This window comes from Microcaecilia unicolor, chromosome 11, assembly GCF_901765095.1.
Source record: "Microcaecilia unicolor chromosome 11, aMicUni1.1, whole genome shotgun sequence".
Lineage (NCBI taxonomy): Eukaryota > Metazoa > Chordata > Amphibia > Gymnophiona > Siphonopidae > Microcaecilia > Microcaecilia unicolor.
In genome coordinates, this window is record NC_044041.1 from 31,431,012 (window position 1) to 31,453,208 (window position 22,197).

At 42.6% G+C, this 22,197-nt stretch overlaps 1 protein-coding gene across 1 annotated transcript in view; it reads right to left on the reverse strand.

Moving 5' to 3' along the window:
• Positions 1-22,197, reverse strand: part of LOC115479556 (tyrosine-protein phosphatase non-receptor type 11-like) — a 78,525-nt gene that overhangs the window by 50,591 nt on the left and 5,737 nt on the right. The window contains 5 exon segments of the mRNA XM_030217526.1: positions 4,493-4,606; positions 5,065-5,181; positions 10,933-11,125; positions 17,830-18,024; positions 21,936-22,058. Of these exon segments, the coding sequence (XP_030073386.1) occupies positions 4,493-4,606; positions 5,065-5,181; positions 10,933-11,125; positions 17,830-18,024; positions 21,936-22,058 (742 nt within the window).

A 22,197-nucleotide genomic window follows, 5' to 3' on the forward strand; every position in this document is an offset into this window, starting at 1 on the left:
CTTGCTGGGGATGTTCTCAAATGGTCACAGTTCAACACAGCAAACAAAAAACAGTTTTCCTCACATCCCCCCTCAATTCTGATACTTGAACCGGGCGGTCTTTCTTTCTAGTTTCAGAGGCAAGTGTACCTGTCATATTTTAAACAGAGTCCTTCCCTCAGTTTTTCTCCTCCAGTCTTCCAACACCGGAGGTTTCAGAAGAGATTTGAATGAATCCGGCACCGGATAGAGACGAATCATAGACTTAGTGGATCTAAAAGAGGAATATGGCACATTCCACTGATCCTGAATGATGTCTCTGATATCCTGGTGCATAGGAAAGGTCTTACCTGGCCTTTAAATGCTCTTCACTAGAAGATCCACCTTCCGTCCTTCTACAACAGGAGACTCCTCTTCCTCAAAACGTAAAGTAGTGGAAACGAAAGAGATTAGCTCCTGTAAATCCTCTTTGTGGAAAATTCTAACCACCAAAAGATACTCCCCCAGGAGGAGAAAGTCAGGACCTAAGTCTACCTGACTAGAGTCATCAGCTACATGTTCTTCACTTAAAAAAAATCTTGTCCCTCGAGAGAGAGCATGTTCTGGTCTGGCTCAGAACCCACATCCTCATCCATATCCCAGGATGCTTAGCAGAGACCATCGGACCTGCTATAGACCTTCTCAAAGAAGTTGAAGGAGGGTCTAATTTTTATAGGAGAAAAGCCTTGAACATTTGCAGGACGAATTCAGGAGGGAAACCCCCTTTTGACCCTGCAGGTAGAACAGGCTGCTGTGCCAAAAGAATGGGCAGAGAAACAGACTGCTCTGCTAACCCTGACGGAGCAGAGAAAATGGCGGCATTTCCCGCCAAAACCGGAGCCGTCGGCTTATCTTTATAAAAGCCCAAATCCATACCTCCCAAGACCACCGCCGAGACTGAAACAGCGGGACCTGTCTCCAGTAAAATTTCTGAAGCAGTGCAATATTTACAGCACTCACTCACTCCTAAATCTCACTGCTGACAATCCGCAGTGGCAGAGTTTTTCCGACATGACATTAAGAGGCACCAGCACGACCTCTTTTGTTTTGTTCCTCTTTTAAGTCAGTTATGTTTCTTTTAAAAACGGTAACTCCTGAAACGCTGAATCTGTCAATGTAACAACCGAGGCTAGCTGCCACAAACAGAGGAAAGGAAGCTGCCTTACTCGCTTGCACCTCACATAAACAGCTGTTCGATTTTTTTTTTTTTTACGTGGCTGCCTCTCCCTGCCTTGAACAGCTCTTCCCCAGAAGAAACTGAGGCAATTATAATTGAAAGAATAACCAGAGCATCTCGCTGACACTAGGGAGGACTTGGGGAGAGGGAGCCGGCCACCCAAGTATGACACCCCCCAAAGCTGAAAGAGACCCACGGGCCTCAGCCTCCACAACCAGGAAAACACCAGATGCACAGAAGAAGAACCATAAAACACAACTATATATATTTTTTGATATCAGCTAAATCAATCAAGAAAAAAAGAAAGAGAAAGCATTAAATAAGGAGACTGACGGGCTCACCATCTTCCACCTGCTGGAGACTGAGAATACTGAATCTGTCTCTAGCTGGCAGGGCTCTTATTGGCTCTCTCTAGAGTCTAAGTTCTCAGTCTGCACCTGCTGGAAGGCATGCCAGTCACATTCTGGGCTGGTCCGGAGGGACTCTAAGAAAATCTGTGTTGAAAACACCTGAAATTTTCATAGGTTGCTCACATTGGGTTCCAAGAGCACACTGAACGCTTCCCTTCCTTTATCGGCACTCCTTCTCTCATCACGTCTCCACCTCCTTTCATATCCTTTTCTTCACCTGTCTTCTTCTACCGGCACTCTTTCTCCTCTCATCACATGCTGGTAAAGAGAGGAGAGGCTCTGCATTCACAAATACCCTATCTTCCCCCCCCCCCCCCCCCCAGCAACAGGCACAAATCATAACTAGCACATTTTTTACATGGAAGTTACCTTGTCCCCTTAATCCTCCCCCCCCCAAGTCCAGCATCTCTCCTGTACCTCTTCCCTACATGTCCAGAACCTCTCCCTCCCTACTTCCGTTAGGGGGGTCCAGTGCCAGCATCTCTCCCCTCAGCTCCCACACGAGGCAGCTTCTCTCTCCCTTATCTTCCCTCAGCCCCACCACCACCTCTTCTGCCCTGAGCCGCCACCATCCCACACTCGCAATTCCAGCATCTCTGCCCTCTTCTGGTCTTAGACCCCCTGCAACTGCTGCACCTCTCCCTCTCCTTCCCTTAGCACCCCCCCCCCCCATAACGACTCCAGCACCTCACCCTCTTCTGCCCTCAGGCTCCCCCACTCCCCCGCAACTCCACTGCCTCTTCTTCACCAGCCCCATCATCCTGTCATCAAGCTGTCTTCGCCAGCTGCAACAGCCATAATGAATTTCCTGGGCCAATATGTAACTTTTCCTCTACAGCATCCCACCTGCACATAAACATGAAGTTGCAGCAGAGGGCAGGACACGGCAGAGGAAAGGATCGAGGTCGGCCCAGGCAGTTCATTATGGCTGCCGCTGCTAGTGAAGATATAAGGTTTGATGACCAGGGGAGGGGGCTGGTGAAATAGAGGCACTGGACTCATTGGAGGGAGGGGGTGAAGGCTGAGGGCAGAAGAGGAAGAGGCTCTATATTCACAGCAAATGGGAAGAGCAAGGAAAGGAAAGAGGAGAGACCACGTTGCAAAATTAAAAAAAAAAAATGCTTTATGTGCTGGCTCCCCAATGCACCTTTCAGGAGCTCAAAACACACACACCAATCAGGGCATATTTTTCTTTACAAAATAAGAAAATTATTACATGGGATTAAAGTTGATCTTGCCAGTTATTTTTCATTTAACAATTTTGACTCATTTGACTCTCCTATTTTGGTCTAGACATGAGAAAGAAGCTGTACCGCTTCTGTTACAACCCTAGCTGCAGTGGTATGGCCACATCAGGCTTTCAAGATGACTAAGAAGGCTGCGTAGAGCAACTGTGGTTAGCAGACAATCACCAACGAGTGGGGGCGCCAGGTGTTAGGACAGCAGCCTCAAAGGTCTTGATGGATGTTTGGATTATTGGAGAATGTGGGGGGGGGGGCAGGGGGCTAAATGTTGGACTTATGGGAATCAAAGAAGAATATGACAAAAGCCTATAGAAGAAGAGAAGCTGGCATAAACTGACGCATGGGAAATATTCAGGAGTGAATCCTATTTGGGTTGACTAGGTAGGCCAACTGGCCTTTTGCAGCCATCGTCTACTATGTTAACTTCTAGTTTCAAGTTTAACATTTATTTGATATACCGTCCAAAGGTAAACCCATCTAGGCAGTTTACAAAGGTGTCTAATTATTGGTACAACATATACTAGTACAGACAGAAAAAAAAAGATAAAGGAGAAATACAACTTAGGAAGATCAGCAATAATGCTTTCCTACTGTTGATTTTAAAGCCCAGGGTCGCCACTAACTCAAATCCTAAGAAGTGACTCAAAATGGAAAGCCTACAAAATAAAGTAAAAAAAAAAAAAGTATGCTTTGAGACAATTTTTTAAACTTCTGGAAATAAGTTTCTAATCTTAAATGTAATAGGAGAGAGTGGGACCAGTAACACTAAAGATGGAGCGACATAGGAACTGACAGCTTATATGGCTTATCCATACTATCTTTTCTTCTCCCTTAGAGATCCTTTGCGCTTGTCCCCAGTCTTCTTAAACGCAGATACATTCTTCATCTCTACTGGAAGACTGTTCTTTACGTAAAGAAGTATTTCCTTAGATTACTACTGAATCCATCCCCCTTCATCTTCAACCTATGTCCCCTTATTCCAGAGCTTCCTTTCAGATGACTCTATGCATTTATACCATAGAGGTATTTAAATGTCTATCAAATTTTCCATCCCATCTTTATTCCAATTACATCCAACCTAATGTGAAGAAAGGTAGGGATTACCAAAACGTTCTACTGAGAGAATCTGGTACATGCAAAAAAAGAGTAGGGGATTAGAAATTATGACAAAAGTTGTACCACATAGTAAGAGTGACAATTGGATAATCATAAAAACACAAGGCCACTCTTTTATGTTTAAATCTTTTTTATTGAGCAGTCACAGCGACAAGAACCAGAAACATACATAATGTAAACAACGCTGCTATAACAGTGGCTCTGAACGATCAGCTGAATCAAAAAAAACAGTTTTTGCCATAAACAATTTTATAACCCCCCCCCCTTCCCCAACCCTCCCCCCCCTACTACCCCAACTCTTATTCCTCACTTGTACACATCTCTACCCAAACAGTGATACCAACACAAGTGAAGTTGTACATCAATTCTGCATCCTACTCTACAACCCCCAATCCACCCTCTTCTAAAAGGCCACTCTTTTAATAGTAAAAGGGTCTCACAAAGCCTCATTCATATATTTTCACACAGAACATGAGATGCTTCAGCTGCCTTTCAAATGTCAACAAATATTAACTAGACCAACTTACCTCAAATTCTTCCCAAAAGCCTTGTTTTACTTTGTCTGTGGTCTCAGCCAATTTGCTGAGTTCTCTCACCCGGCTCTCAATCTCTGCTGCATTAATACGGGTTGTATTCAGAGGCTAGACAGGGCAAACAGCAAACCATTTTAAATATCAAGTCAGCAGAAAGTGTAAAAAAGGGAGTTAATGTATATCCAACAGATAAACAAGTTTTCTGTTATTCAAAATCCTAACCTATTATTTTGCCAAAAATTATATATTATCACTTATTAAAAATGCTTGAAAACTACAGATCCCTTTACTTGTATAAATTTCAATTCAATGATTATGCATCAGAAATCAATGCTGCTAAAGTGCTTTTCTGAACATCAGAACTACGTACAAGGAAAAAAGTATGCTAGACTTTTTAGAACAGACTTTCCTCAAAAATCACAATTCCGTTGTAGCTGGAGAGGAAATCATCTCTAAAATGCAAAGGACACCACCTTTGAAGCACATGGAAGACAAAGTAGTACTAATTCTCAACAATAATATGTTTAACAAGTCAATTCTTATGCTGAGACACTGCTTCCCCTTACCTGTTTCAACTGAAGTACTGTGCCCAATGTTTCCACCATTGGGTTTTTTTTATAATGTTCCACAAGATCTGTTAGAGAATCAAATTTCTCCCCTCCACCAACATCATATTTCAGATCCTTGCAAAGAAAAAGAGAGGGAAAAAAAGTGAGAACCCCAAGTGACACATGAGTCTCAGAGAGCAATTCTGTAGAATATTCAACATCCAAAACGGATATGTTAATAATCAATACTATAAATTTGTTCACTTCTACATTCCAACAAGTACAATGTATTCATATTTGTACTGATCAATGAAGCACTACCTTCTGTAATCACAACTCCCCTTGGTACAGGATTTAGTCATTATTCAAGGGTGACATCATAGAGGTTGGATTTAGGTCCCAGAAGGAACCCTGGTGCACAGCCCTTTGTTTCAGAGTTAAAAAAAAAGTATGTATATATATATATATATATATATATATATATATATATATATACTAAATGGAGCTGTGAACAGGAGCACAAAGGAATAGAGGATGACACAATGGTTTCCACACACAGAGTATCCACTTTAACAGTCTTTATTCAGGTACCAAGATGAGACACGACAGAGGGCAGTGTTTTGGCGGGCACAAAAGAACTGCCAGCGAACATATAACTGAAACACCAGGCACCACATACAATGCTGAGCTATCAAGAGTGTTTTATGTGACCCCCAAACCAGGCGGTTGTGACTGCCGAAACAGGGCCCTGTGTTGGGTCTCAACTTGGTGCCTGAATAAAGACATTTTAAGTGGCTACTCCATGTGTGGAAGTCATTGTGTCATCTTCTACTCCTTTGATACTCTTTGGAGTTTCGTGAGGTTGTTTCCTGGCTGTATTGAAGACCACCATGCTCAAAAAGGCATACCTTCCAGACTCAACCTAATCTTAATTATTGAAGACCACCATGCTCAAAAAGGCATACCTTCCAGACTCAACCTAATCTTAATTTTTTCTGTTTTCAGTAAAATCCATGGACCTTATTATCTTGTATTACCCTGTAATACCTTTTGTTATCTCTGTTGTTTTATATGATACCTATACGCTTAATAACCTACTATTACATTGTTCATTTATACTTTCTGAACTGTAGCCTACCCTACGGTTATGTGTAAGCCACACTGAGCCTACAACTAGTGGGAAAATGTGGAGGTATAAATGTATTAAATAAATAAATAAAACCATGCTGTATTACAGCTAAAGGTTAAAGGCGACAACAAACAGGAAACAGGAAAACAATGAGCCACTAGGTGGCATCAGCATAAAATTCAAATCTGTAACATCTCCCTTTTTTTTTTTTTTTAAATCTTTGAGCTATACACAACTTTCTATGATATATGTCTTACAGATCAAGTTGAGGTGGCTTTGAGTGCAGGGCTCTTCTGCACATGCAAATGCTGGTTCCTGCCTGGTATCACTGTGCTGCTGATAAGCATGGCAGGCAAACTTGGTACTTCTGACAGGTGTGCCCACTGGCTCAGGATTCTCATCACTGCCCTTCCTGCAGGTCCTGTGCTCTCTGTACTTGGGAACGTACTGAAGCATGGGGGCATGCTTAACCAATCTATTAACTGATGTGTGTGCGGCCCTTGTGAAATTGGTTGCTTAGCCACTCGCAGGTCCACATGATTATGATGATGGAGTTCTTTCAATGTCTACTAGACATAAGAATGGTGTGACCTTTTGCACGCAGGTATCCAAATGCCAATGGTTCATGCGGACTACAGGAAGTCCCTAATATTCAAATCATGCAAATCTCTTGAACCCTGTGTGATACAAGGTGTAATAAGAAAACCAACACAAGAGGCAAGTAACTTACTGGTTATTGACAGAGATGTCTTCGGTCTCCTTGACCTCAGACACTGTGCTGGGCTTCTATCCTTGCCCTTTTGTTTGTGTGTTCCTCCAATGCAGTATAGCTTTCCATGGGTCTTCACCATCCCATTATGCTTTCTTGCATAATCTCACCTCCTGATTTTCAAATAACTGTCAAGAAGATCAATTCTATCTTCATCTCCCATCAATCAGTGTTGGGCAGGAAGGGAATGGAACTACATTTTTCCTGTGAGAGGACCAAAAAATGGTTCCTGACAACACCTGCAACACTGAAATTCTCCTAGCTGAACATATAGCCACCAGAAATACCGCCTTCAATGTGACATTCTTCACATTCTCCTTAACGCACTCAAAGGGTGCTCACGCTAGAGCCAAAATAACCAAGTTCAAGTTCCATGGGGGTACAACCGGATGCCTCAAGAGCCACGACAGCTTCAAGCCCCTCATAAAAAAATTGTACCACATCTGGATACGACCACAAGGATCTCCTCTGCACCAAGCCCCAACACCTGCATCTTCTGGGAGGCAAGGCCAACCCCTTATCCATGCCATCCTGCAACAATAAAAAAAAAAGAAAGAAAAAACAGATTCTCTAGAATGGACAACTGCAAAGGGACCATCTGCCAGAATTAACACTATGCCTGTAAAATCCACCATACACAGATCTACACTAAGTAAGTTGAAGTCTTTCTGGAATGCAAAAGGGTGGCAATGATCCAAAAGGAATATCCTCATTTGCGAAACCTCTTCCTCTCAATAGCAAGGCCATTAAGACAAAACAGAGACAGGTCTTGCATCTGAACCAGCCAACACAGCCTCCTCGCTGCATAGGTCTAGGAAGTCCCTGACGTTCAACCTCATCAGATACTTGTACAAAGGTTTCCAATACCAATCCAGAGCTACTTGACACTCCCTCCCGGGGTTGCTCTTAATCCTTTGAAGAGCTGTCCAGCAACGGCCAAGGTGGAAACATGTATAGAAGACTGTCCTGCAACCATCGCTGATTCAGTGCATCTATACCCACCAACTGCCACTCTCGCCTGTGACTGAAGAACTGAGCTCTTGGCCGTGGCCATGAGATTCATAGATGGACTTCCACACCACCTCACAATGCACGTGAAGACCACCTCTGACAAACTCCATTCCTCAGGGTCTAGGTATTTCTGCTTAGGAAGTCCACCAAGATGTTCTCCACTCCTGCCACATGCACTTCAGACAGATCCAGAAAATGATGCTCCACCCAGGCAGTCTGCTCACTTCCTCCAATACTTGCCAACTAAGAGTGCCTCCCTGTCAATTTACATATGCCATTGCTATGACGTTACCCAAAAACACTTGAGAGCGTGGTCCTCCAAAATCTCACCAATAATATAATATAAACACTTTATAAAAGGTTCGTCTGCATCTCAACACAGAATAACCAAAGATGCAGCACCTATGATGTTTCAAAGCTCATGTAACATCATCTTTATTCTAGTCTCACAACCTACAGGGACACAAGTGATCCCTAACCATAAATAAACCTAGCCATAATCAACTTAAGAATAGTTGCCTTATAAGAGAATGAAGCTATTTCTTTAAAGCTAAATATAATCAACTGCATTGTAAGTCACTGTGCACTTCGAGGAGCCAGGCAAACACTGGACCCAACTTCTGGCCTCCTCTGTGACCCCCTAGCTAAGAAACAGAACTTTTGCATGTCACTCACTTTCCCCAGCCTATAAAGTACCTGATAGACTCTTCATGAGTCTCCTAGTGGCCAGTGCCCAACTAAATACACTAGGACACTCCAGGAGTCTGGTTTCTTAGTAATGGCCAACATAAGTGCATCCACCTTTGGCAAGTGCAGCTCTTCTTTTCTTCCAAGTAGATAGGATAAAACCTAGTCATGGAAAGTCCCATCTTAAACCTTGCGTCTGTGATGTCCCATTTGGCCACAATCATCTCCTTGACAGCCCTATGTATATGGAATTCCCTAGAAGACTTCTTAATTCCCTTTAAAAAAGGATCCTTTGATTCTTTGCTATCCTTTCACACACTCTTCCAAAATCTTGGGGGCCATGAGCAACATATCAAATTGGGTAGTTGATCCCAGTGAAAAATCTTCACCACTAAGACATCCCCCAAAGAAACCTCTTCCTCAGCAAGGAGCTCCCTCTTGCCAGACCACCTGGTCCTCTGAAGAGCCTCTGGCTTGATCCAGAGACCCTTCGGACACCACAGACATTATGCTCCTCCTTTGCGGTCCTAGGCTTCTTTTCTGGCATCTGACTGGCCTTAGAGGAAACCCCTGGATCCCCTGCATTCCGGCCACCTGCTACCAAGCCTCTCTTCATAAAAAATTATTAAAGCAATAAAAACACAAATTTGGGGGAAAAGTCTTTCAAGAATCCTGCCGCCAGAGCTTCTCAGTCATCCACCCCTGCAGAAAACTGCACCTCCATGAGATACAACTCAGTGAGGCCCTTCTACCAGCTGCTGGTACTGCTGCTGGAAGCAAAATGGATTTTGGTGAAAACTGTCGCAAATCCTCTACTTCTACCACATCTAAATAATCTCTAGGACCATGGTTCACATGTGCCACATGCATACTGTCACACCTAACACCGGCCCTGCTGGAACCAACCTGGCACAGCCTTCCTCGCAGCTGCAGCAACGCCTACCCACAGCTATGCTGGATGGATGGCTGCCACACTGAACATATAATAGTCAACTTCACTCTGCTGGGGCTGTCATAATCAGGGAACTGACTTCCTACTAGATGTGAACTGTGCACCTCAGACAACTGTAGCCCCTTACCCCTCCGCACTTGATCCTCTTCTGAGGACCTCTCCTGCTGCTGACTAGGCCTTCACCGGTCAAGTATCCTTAGTGTAGCTGTACGCAACTTAAGGAACTGGATTTGCAATTTTTAAAAAAAATGCTTGTCTGATAGATGGGTGCTCAAGCATTGGGGGAGAGAGACCAAGGTACAGGCACCCAGCCTCCTGCAGATGCTAGGAGAGTGTGTGGGGGGGGGGGGAGGCCACCCAGGGGTTGCACCCCCAGAACTACTGAAACAACACTGCAGTTTCTAGTCTCTTTTGCTCATGGGTTCCACAGAATTCTTCTTACTCAAACATCCCTTCATTTGTCCTTCTCACCCCACATCCAGGCTGCACAGGAGAGCTCACCTACCACCTGCTAGAGACTGAAAAAATACTGGCTGGCAGAGGGCTGCACAAGATACTTATAGGGTGGTGTCAGTCTCCAACTGCTGGAAGGAGAGCATATACCCATACGTCTAAACAACAAGGAAGTAACTTATTTAGCACATAATGATTATATGGAATGAACAGCCTATTTTAACTAAATTTCCCTCTAGTCATTCTGAATCACTATAAATTGGACATGTCCTCTCAAATTAATTGATTCCTGTTAAATGTTGTGCAATTATCACAGCTTCATACACTTTGCATAAAAGTATATAAAACTGATGTCTGCCAGTTAAGGGAAAAAATGCTCTTATATGTGAATTGGAAGGAACCTGATTCAACTCAGTGACTCAGGTGGCAAGTGCTGGGCACTGCCACATGGAAGGTCCCCAAAGTTGGGGTTTCCACTCCCTCAAACAGCTGTGGATGTTGTCATTCATGGAAGAACAAGGTAATAACTGGTGGCTGGATTCAGGACTCTAACACCCACTGTCATGACCAGGTTAGGTATGTTTTTTTGGTTTTTTTTTGTGGGGGGGGGGGGGGGGGGGGGGGAGAAGAAGAGGATATAAAAATAAGGAAAATTTTCATATAGCTGAAAATGAAGCTTTATGGTGTGAGAGTTACCAGACCTTGCTCTGATCTGTAAAAAAATAATTATTTATATATATATATATATTTTTTTTTTTTTTTTTTTTTTTAAAGTAGGAAGAAGGAACTACTGGGTCAGAAAACATTGCATTCTGTGCTTTGTGGTTCTTTAAGAACACTTACTTGCCATCTAACACAACAAAGAACTTGGTTTGTTGGCTTTACCTGGCACCGTATCATCACGTGTGTCACTTTTGATTTCCCTTCGTTGATTTCTCCCTTATCATCCCCTGTGCGAACTGAAAGAACAAAGTCCCCTGGTTGGCTCTGACTCTCCCGTACAAGAAAGCTTCCATGTTTTCCCTTTTCTGTCAACAGTTTTTCAGCCTCTTTTCCTGAGAGGTGCCCATGGAACCACCTTCAACGTGAAAGACAAATACAGTTTTCTATCAATGTCCCTTCTCATTCATAGTATCTTACTGTTTGCCCATTTGCCACGTCTGTAATCCTGAGAGATAACCAAAGGAGAATTAGCACAAACTAGAGACAAGAAGTCAAAGAATAATACCCTAAATTAGTACCTCTCATTGTTAAGCATGGAAAGCTTCAAGAAAAACTCTGCTGTGAATATTACCGCTATGAATATTATCACTGTGCTCCAGGGCTGGCCTACCACATGGAGGGACTTGAGTTTGATTCCCAGATCAAGTCTTTCATATACTGGGTTAACTGAGAATGCTGTTGGCAACACCTGGTAGCCAGGTTCAGAATGCCTGATATTGGGCTGAGTGAGGAGCCCTGGTGCATGGCTTGCAGCCTCAGGACTATTGCCACAATGATCAGACTAAGAACAGAGGGGGAATGCATCTATTAAAATAGGAAGAAATCCACAAACAGTTCTGAATGAAAGCTCATGGCTGTAGAACTCTATCATTAGTGTTGAGTGAGTAAAAGAGAAAAGGAAAAAGTACCTGGCCAAACCACTGTACTCTAATGTGGACGCAAAGCTGTTTAGTAGCACTCTGCATCCTGTAATTTGAAATTTTGAGGAGAAAATAATAATTACCACTTTAAGTTCTATGTCTCAGCACAGCACACCAAAAGAAGCAGCTTGTAATGCCTCAAAAGCTCATGTAACCGTAGCCATAAATAGCGCTAGTTATAAGCAACCTGTTATTTTATAAACAGAACAAAGCTATTTTTATGATCATCTGCATTTTTAAGTCACAGGCAGGATGATAATCAAAGGCATTACACAGATGTCATGGTATGCGCAAAAGTAATCCACATGGAGAAATTGCCCTTGTGACACAGTGAAAAAGGGGGTATATTCATTACTGCCCATCCCCAATGGAGGGCAAATTACCCGGCAAGAATTGTTGCAAACAAAGTGGGAACAAATTTCTACAGGTAAGCTGATTAATAAAACCCAAAAGAAATCAGATAAAAAGTCTTTACTACAATCATACTACCAAAATTAATTTTTAATTTACTAATATATTTCATGCCCAAACTCTAGTACCATCAACTGGAAACCATCTACTATACTGTAATTGCATCATTTGTGTAAATCAGCTTGTAGCATCAATAAATAATCAATAAGAGCAATCTAACTGCAAAACACGTTACAGGCTGGTTTATACTAATTATGTCATTACAGTATGGTAGATGGTTTCCAGTTGATGGTACTAGGGTTTGGGCATGAAATATATTAGTAAATTAAAAATTAATTTTGGTAGTATGATTGTAGTAAAGACTATTTTTATCTGATTTCTTTTGGGTTTTATTAATCATTGTGAATAAAATAGTAACTACTTAATATTTCAGGCACAGTGGGGGCACAAGTTACTGGAGTATCTCCCATTCAATAAATAGCTCCAAACACCTTTTTTTTTTGCTGTTTGCTATTTCTTATGCCTTTGGTTGACTCAAGCTTTCATCTGAAAAGTCAAAAACATTCTATATGTTATCTGGCCAAATTCATTATTTCTTCACTCTAAGGTTAAACTGACATCTATTAGCATGGAGGTCGTACACCTGAAAGGGGAGTTATAACAATTTGATTTTTGTTTACCTTGGCGCACTCTCATTTTTACTGAGATTACCTTTGTTATACTGGAACAGCAATACGCACAAAAATAAATTTATGGACATGATCCACCCTGTTCTTCCTTCTCTCATAACATAGTCCAGTCTGTGGTTTGGGTATGGGAGTGGGAACTTATTCTCAAATCCTTTCCTTTACTTTGGATCTCTGTCACACGTACAAAGGATTTCAAGACATGTATTTAGAAACCGAACTGCCAACCAGACACTGACTGAACTTAACTTTCATTATCTTTTAGAGCCACTTACAGAAGTTTGCTCAGTCCCCATGGGTACATACACATCGTCTGGTTATACTATTTCCTCTGGTATACAGTCTCAGGAGCTGAACACTTTAGGGATCATTTTATAAAGCATGTCCACATAGCCAGAACAACAACAAAAAAATCCTCAAAACAATGCCCCATGAAGAGGGAGTGTTCCACCAAGGGTTTATCCTGAGCTGATCTTTTGAAAGTGCTTTTGGTTTTTCCAATATGTATGCATAGAAGTACATATACCAACAAGAGCATGCCTGCTTTTATATGGAATGTACTGACGCGTTCCTGAGCGTAGTCTGCATTGAGTGATGCAAATGCATGCTTTAATCATGTAAATAGAATACATGTAGATGTAAATTCTTGGAAGAGAATTGTGCACTATTTGAGATTATTGTCTTATAAAAGCACACAGGCACCTATGTTGCTTTTGTAAAACGGGTATAAAACAGGTACACATAAGGATTTTTATAGAAATTGTTATAAAATTACCCCAGCAAGTCATTCTCTTTACCCCAATTCTAACCACCCCCTCTACATTCTCTCCTCCCAGATGTTGTTCCTGCTCCTTTGCCCTACTAGGCCTCACCAGACTCCAGAGTTCTCTCTATTCATCTCCTTGGGATTTATTACAGATTCTGATGTTTCCTTAGCTTCAAGCTGAACATATTGCCTTACACTGAAATGCATCTTAGCTAACTACAGCAACTGAAGTATAAAGGTAATTAAACATCATAATTGAGGCCTCAGCCAGTCAGAGGCTGCCATCAATGTGCCTATTAGATACTGGCTGAATGAAGATATCCATTGCTGAGATGGTCCCCTTTCCTACCAAAATCCAACAAGCAAGAGAGCAAGAAAAGAGCATCTTATATTACAATCCAGATAGATAAAAATGTTCAAACAGCCCTTCTACCCAGGTAAGCAGCTTTTGAAAACTGACCTCATAATAGAACTATAATAAATTGCCATGCAGAATATATGACTTCTCTACAAACCTTCCACCCAACCACCCATCTATGACTCATTGCTGCTAAATAACCCATAGAAAAGGCCTAGATAAATAAACATCCCTTAATTTTCCAATGCAATCCATCTCCTTGCTCAGTTCAAAAGATATTTTATTCCAAAACAACGGATTTACAAATGCAAATGCACCTGATCTGATGCTTTGCAACCTAGATCTTATCTGATACATACTCATGGCTCTCTAACATAAGGGAAAAGTGCACTAAGAGACTCTGAAAAAGAGAAGTCATGCAAAGTGAGACTGGGATAACCTTCCAAACAATGGACTGGGTTGGCAAAGCTTTACCTACCCCCACCCCAACCCAGAACAACTTGGCTTTCCCAGGATTGATCTTGAGCAAATTTTAACTTAACCAGAATTTTATACTGAAAAAAAAACAAAAACCAGAAAAAATTAAGTACCCTCCCCAAGATCCCCAACTAGTTCAATTTTTAAAACATGAGCTAATGACCAATAAGATAAAATACAGCTGACAAATCTACTTGCCTTACCAGGGTCTCATGGCTTTTGTATAAAATCCAGCAAAGAGCATAGGCGTAGACTGGGGGGGGCGAGGGGGGGCAATGCCCCCCCAAACGACGCGAGGCGCGCCGCACCATTAGTTTAAAAAAAAAAAAAACCACATGCAGGCACGCGCTCCTCTCGGTCCGCTTGGCTTCCCTGCCCTCTCTATCTGCGTCCCGCCTTCCTCTGACGTCATTTCCTTTCGGGCGGGACGCAGACAGAGAGGGCAGGGAAGCCAAGCGGACGGAGAGGAGCGTGTCCGTCTACCCCTCTCTCTTCCTCCCTCCCTCCGGCGCAGGCAGCAGTCTTCCAGCGTTCCTGGCAGCGGTAGCGTTGTACACGCTGCCTTTGGCTCTGCCCCGAAGCCTTCTCTTCAAGTTCCTGTTCCCGCATAGGTGGGAACAGGAACTTGAAGAGAAGGCTTCCGGGGCAGACCGAAGGCAGCGTGTACATCGCTACCGCTGCCAGGAACGCTGGAAAAGCTGAAGACTGTTGCCTGCACCGGAGGGAGGGAGGGAGGAAGCGAGGGGGTAAACGGAGTCACCATCTTGGACCTCGGGGGGGGGGGGGGGGGCAGAGGGAAGATGGAGGGGACTGGGAGGGGGGGGAAGCAGAGGGAAGGAGCAAGAGATGGATGGGACTGGGAGGGGTGGGAAGCAGAGGGAAGGAACAAGAAATGAATGGGACTGGGAGGGGTGGGAAGCAGAGGGAAGGAGCAAGAGATGGATGGGACTGGGAGGGGTGGGAAGCAGAGGGAAGGAGCAAGAGATGGATGGGACTGGGAGGGGTGGGAAGCAGAGGGAAGGAGCAAGAAATGAATGGGACTGGGAGGGGTGGGAAGCAGAGGGAAGGAGCAGGAGATGGATGGGACTGAGAGGGGTGGGAAGGAGCAGGAGATGGATGGGACTGGGAGGGGTGGGAAGGAGCAGGAGATGAATGGGACTGGGAGGGGTGGGGAGCAGAGGGAAGGAGCAGGAGATGGATGGGACTGGGTGGGGTGGGAAGCAGAGGGAAGGAGCAGGAGATGGATGGGACTGGGTGGGGTGGGAAGCAGAGGGAAGGAGCAGGAGATGAATGGGACTGGGAGGGGTGGGAAGCAGAGGGAAGGAGCAAGAGATGGATGGGACTGCGAGGGGTGGGGAGCAGAGGGATGGACCAGGAGATGGATGGGATTGGGAGAGGTCAGGCACAGCAGAGGGAAGGAGCAGAAGACGGATGGAACTGGGAGGGATGGTGAGCAGAGGGAAGGAACAGAAGATGGATGGAACTGGGAGGGTTGGGGAGCAGAGGGAAGGAGCAAGAGATGGATGGGACTGGGAGGGTGGGGAGCAGAGGGAAGCCTACTGGAAAGAAGACACTGCATAAAACAGAAGACACTGGGATCAAAGCGAATAGAAAAACTAAATGATCAGACAACAAAGGTAAATAAAAGTATTTTATTCATAATTTATTAATTGAAATGTGTCAGCTTTTTGAAATGTGCATCTGTGATATTTTGCCTGTAAATTTCATTTCCTTCCTCCATATTAGCATATTCATATATGCAAATGATATGCTAATATGCTCCGCCCATTCTTTGCCCCCCCCCCCCCCCCCCCCCCCCCCCCAAATGAAACAGTCAAACTACGCCTATGGCAAAGAGTATTAGATAGTAAAGTGGTCATCAATTCTTTGTACTAAAAGGGCTCCTAAAGGCAAACTTAGAAGAGCACAGGAGCTCAAAGTGTTTCAATGAGGACTGTAGAGGACTCAAAGCCTTTACTTTACGAACAGTAGGAAAATCTAACAGAGAAAGATTTCTAGTAACTTCCACGATTCCAACCCGGGGAGAGTCACATGACGCTATGAGAAGACGCTGATTTGCAGCTCTCCTACTCTCCCACCCCAAAAACCCTAATATTTCCCTAACCTATTAGTCCTCACGTTCAACCTCACCATAATCATACTTCTGTAATCCGGGCGGAGCAGATTTCAGCAGCGAGCACTTACTATGTCAGCGAAACCGGCAAGGAAAGGGCTTGAGAGGACCCGTCTGCAGAAGACAAAATGGCAGCAAGCCTGGCAGACTCTGCACAAAATTCGCTTTGGGTCTTGGAAGTGGTGGCCAAGTGGCAACATTAATGGAAACGCTTTTAGATAAACGTCTGGCCTCACTGGAGGGGAAAATTAGCCAAATTCATGCGGTAATAACAGAGCTTGGTAAAGCCACGGCCAATACTAGCAGTGGGTTGGTGATTTCGAGGAGCACATGGAAGCTGGTGAAACTATTAATGCCCAGCTACGACAAGAGCTCACTACTTGTCAAGACAAAATTCCCAAAGAAGCAACCTCCAGCTGCTGTGTATCCCTGAATCTGTAACGAGTGCTGAGCTCATGGGCGTTTTTGGGGCGCTGTTTACTAAAGAGTTGGGCCTTCCAGAACACCTGGGACCACTGTAGGTGGAACGCGCCCACAGACTGGACCCACGCAAACCAGACTCTGTTAGACCCCGGGTAGTCATACTGAAAATATTGAATTATCCACATAAAGTGGCAATCCTTCAAGCACTTCGAAAGGGGAGGAAAAAACTCCAATATCAGAACAAACGATTATTTTGCTTTCAGTACACAATGTAAAAGAGTTCATTCCACAGCTCTCAGGGAGTCTTACTCTCACTTCTCCAGCTATGGACTGGTATTAAGGTAGGATGTGGCACTTAGAAATAATAAGCTTGATGACCTAATCATAAGCCCCATTGTTTACTCACATTTGCAGGGAGCCGCAGTAAAACCTTTATCTCCTTCTAAGTTCCAACTATGGAGAATATATATTCCTGATTATCTATGCTTAATCTAGGCTCTGACACTTAATTCTCTGAAGTGAACAGATATATCGCTCAGGATGTGCGAGCCATCTGTTTTGCAGTAAACCAAATCTATTATGTTTTCTTGATAGGGCTGCAAAAACCTATGGAAAAAAGTCGAACTACATCAGTGCTTTGAAATATATGCTGTGTACACACTAAAAAAAAAAAAAAAAAAAAAAAATCAAACCTTTTATCTTAGTTATAGATATTACATTAAAACAAAAGTTTTGTAGAAAAGCATGATTTAAATCCAATCTACCCTACTCACTATAAAAAGAAAAACTGAGGAAGCCCTACAGCCAAATTATTTCCTCCTATCATTTGCAGATGTCATTACAACGTTGAGCTATTTAGTGGCATTTAGAAATATTTCACTAACCTCTCAGAGGTCGGGTCTGCACAGTTCAGCGGATACTTTAGCTCAATGACGTCTCCATTCTTCTCTTTCAGTTGTCCATGGTGTTCCATGTAATACTGGACTAACTCAGCCAATGTAGCAAACTTTTCACCTCCATACAAGTCATAATAATCCCCAGTGTTCTGTATCTTTATGTGTGTGACAGCTCCATTTCGCCTAAATTTAATATAGAAATTAAAAAAAAAAATTATATAGGTCAAATATTATAACTTTTACCCTCTGAAAATACTACACATCTCTTGGGGGTTGTGTTAGCGCCTATCTTTAATATTTTCTTAATGCCGTTGCTAGACCTTATACAATCATTAGAGTTAATTCCATATGCTTATGTGGATGACGTTCAAATATTACTTACTCTCTTGGATACTTCCATCATAGAATTACAATCACTTAACACTAAATTATCACATATGGTGCACTGGCTTGCTTCTCGTCAGCTTAAATTGAACCCTAAGTGCAAGGTGCTCTTATTTCATTGTACAGGGCACTGCCCGCTAACCATGCCTTTCTATTTCTGGTACTGCCTTTCCTCTGGTACAATCTAAAGGGGAAAGGGAACTTCACATACCACCTTTCTGTGGTTTTTGCAACTATATTCAAGGCAGTTTACATAGTATATACATGTACTTATTTGTACTGGGGCAATGGAGGGTTAAGTGACTTGCCCAGAGTCACAAGGAGCTACAGTGGGAATCAAACCCAGTTCCCCAAGATCAAAGTCCACTGCACTAACCACTGGACTACTCCTCTGGGGGTGATCTTTGATTCAACACTTTCATTTCATGATCATATTACTGTAGTTGTTAGATTTTGTTTTTATAAATTGCAACTGATTTATCCTGTTCGCCAAATTTTGACCCTGTCTGCTCTCTGGGTAGTCATTCATTCTTTAGTTATATCTCGGCTAGATTACTGCAATTCTCTTCTAGTTGGCACTCGGATAGTGGAACTTTGAAGACTTCAGTTTGCTTACGGGCAACTCTAAATATGAACATATGACTCCTAGTTACAGAGCAGAACACTGGCTTCCACTTCCTTCTAGACTCGTTTACAAAGTACTGCTTCTGATTTTTAAAATTCAAGTCCATAATATTCCAATTTGGCCCAATATTTGATTCCTTATGAACCTAGTCATTCTCTTAGATCATGGCAATCTTGTTTATTGGTAGCACCTACTCATGATTCTAACTATCTGTGCAATGCACTTACATAAACTCCCCCCCCCCCCCCCCCCCGAGTTGTTGGGCCTCAACTTTGGAATGAACTTCAACTGGCTCTTTGCTTAGAATCCTCTTTAACAAGATGATTGCCCAAAATGCGGACAAGTGGGAGCTTCTTTAGGACACATGTTCTGGTTTTGTGCGGTAGTAACCTCTTTTTGGACAAGATTAGGACAACAAGTCTCACAAATGTGGAAAGTGCAATGGCACCCAACACTGGGGCAGTTCTTTGATGTTTACAATGTCTGTGGCAAATCGCCGGAAGGACTAAAAGCTTTTTTGAAAACAGCAGTATTGATGGGTAAAAAGATCATACTACAGTTGTGGCTACAACCAGAACAACCTGGAGTGTCACAATGGCGAGGAGCCATGACGCAATGTTGTATGCTGGAAAAGAAGAAAGTGGGAGACCTGGCCTCAAGGAGAGGACTCCAGTTTTGCAAAACTTGGTTGCCTTTTTGGGACACCTTGACACCCGTAGCGAGAAGCAGGATTTTGAACTGTTAAACGGAATGGGCGGGGGGGAGGGTAGGGGAAAGAGGGCGAAAACGATGTAAAACTGATGACATTTATTATGTGATGTTCACCTACTGGCATGTCACAATGTGATGTGAGATATTGTTTGATGTATTGTGTGCATGTGTCATCAATAAAAACTGATTAAAAACAAAAAAGAATCCTCTTTAACAAAATGTAAGGAAGGATTCAAAACTTATTTACTTCAGTTTTTCAGCATTGACTGTCTGCTCGCTGCACAGGGTATGACTGTGCATGTATATGGTGGGGAGGGGGCGTATGATTTTTTTTAGTATAGAGTATGGGTTTTTTGTTGAATATTGTGTTTGCTGCTATTTCTTTGCTAATCCTTGTCTGTCCTATTTATTTTGTCGTTACTTTCTTTTCTTTTTTGTTTAAATTTGTTGTAAACCGCCCAGAAGGTGGTGCAGAATATCAAGACATACCCTTGGAAACTCTTGACTATTAGTTTTATTGGTTGCTATATGTATTACCAAACATCCACTGCCCTGAGCAGATGAAGCCATTGGCAAACTTTGCACATACTTTCTGTATCCACATGTGTAGGGAGAGCTCTGAGAGATGGTTTGCCAACGGTCAGCTTTGAAAAAAAACATAAAATAAAATAACCACATTTTACTTGAACTTCCAGAAAGTAGAAGGATGAGTAATATGTCTGAAAATGTTGCTGAGGTTAAAACCTCTATCTGCAGTTCTCTAGTCCTCGCCCTCCCACCCCACCCCCAGTGAGTGAACCTTCTCCGCCTTATTCTACTACAAATAGCAGCTGAGGCGTAGCTAGAATCCAGGTAATGGGAATGCAGCTATAGTCACAGAAGCGAGGATGTGATCTGGAGGAATTTCTGTATGTGGCAAGGTTTTTTTTTTTTTTTTTTGGAGGGGGTTAATGTCTTATGTCTCCCAACATATTTATATAGGAAAAGCAGTTCCAACAGTTGCAGCATACTACTACTACTACTACTACTATTTAGCATTTCTATAGCGCTACAAGGCATACGCAGCGCTGCACAAACATAGAAGAAAGACAGTCCCTGCTCAAAGAGCTTACAATCTAATAGACAAAAAATAAAGTAATCAAATCAATTATTGTGTACAGGAAGGAGGAGGGTAGGTGGAGGCAGGTGGTTACAAGTGGTTACGAGTCAAAAGCAACGTTAAAGAGGTGGGCTTTCAGTCTAGATTTAAAGGTGGCCAAGGAAGGGGAAAGACGTAGGGGCTCAGGAAGTTTATTCCAGGCGTAGGGTGCAGCGAGACAGAAGGCGCAAAGTCTGGAGTTGGCAGTAGTGGAGAAGGGAAACAGAGAAGAAGGATTTATACTACACTGATTCACTTTAACACAGCAATTCAAGAACTGACCCTTCAAATTGCTTTTCCCTTTCATCTCCTCTCCTGATCAGAGACGCATACCAACCTACAGACACACGCACCCACCAATCCTTCTCCCCACTACCAACATACACACACACATACATATATATGCAATTATAGGCAGAGGGCATTGGAAAGAATTCCATGAGCCATGATCTGTATGCTTTCTCCATTTGTTTTGTATTGTGGATAAACTCTTCAGTTGCCAAGGCAGTCACCAATCTAGCACCTTTCAGGAATGCTAAATACGTTTTGACATGAACCTTTTTTACAAAAAAGTTTTTAAGGCAAAATTTTGGAGAAACTCTTTCTGAAATCTGTGTAAGTGCTCAGACATTGTATTTCTTTGTGCTTTGCATATAAACAAACATTTCAGACCATCTCAACTTTAGGAAACTTGAATAGACTCTAAAGTTATGTCAAGCCTAGATCGTCTCTTATGTGTCTGTGTGTCTTGTACCACTACAGAAATCATTAGTAATAAAAACTGGTTTATTAGCCAAGATTAACAATTTTATTTATCAAACTTGATAGACCGTTTATGCCTACAAAAGCTACAATGCAATTTACAGCATAGTTAACAATAAAAATATTAAAACAACATACATTTTATGATTATTTGGAGAACTTACACCACCTTTTCTGGCAAACAGGTCAACGAAGTTAAATACTACAGCATTAGCTTTTGAAGCTATATGTATACAGACATTGTATGACAATCTTGAGATGAAAACAGAGTGAAAGGAGTATCTTTGTATTTTCATTAAACATCAACAATGCAATAGCCTTGAAACAAAGAGAGCTTTATATCCAACAGCCCAGTAAAAGAAGAGCATTGTTAAACAATAAATATGGCATAGCTCAAGAATTTAGTTACTGTACTGAACATGAGTTGGGAAAATATTTAAAAATACACATCGTTTCTTCTAATAACAAACTTACCGAACAGAAAGTGTGAAATCCCCTGGATTACTTTTACTTGGTCGAGCCAAAAAACTTCCATCAACACCTCTGGTCAGGAGCAGGTTTTCTGCCTCCACTCCAGTGATATTCGGATGAAACCACCTACACACATTTAGAAAAAAAAAAAAAACACAACAGAAGCATTATGAACCTCTGCAAGGGTAACTTCAGCTTCTGCTGCGCTTCATATAACAAAGCTGAGAACTAGGAACTGGACCTCAAGTAACTGCCAAGCAAAGCC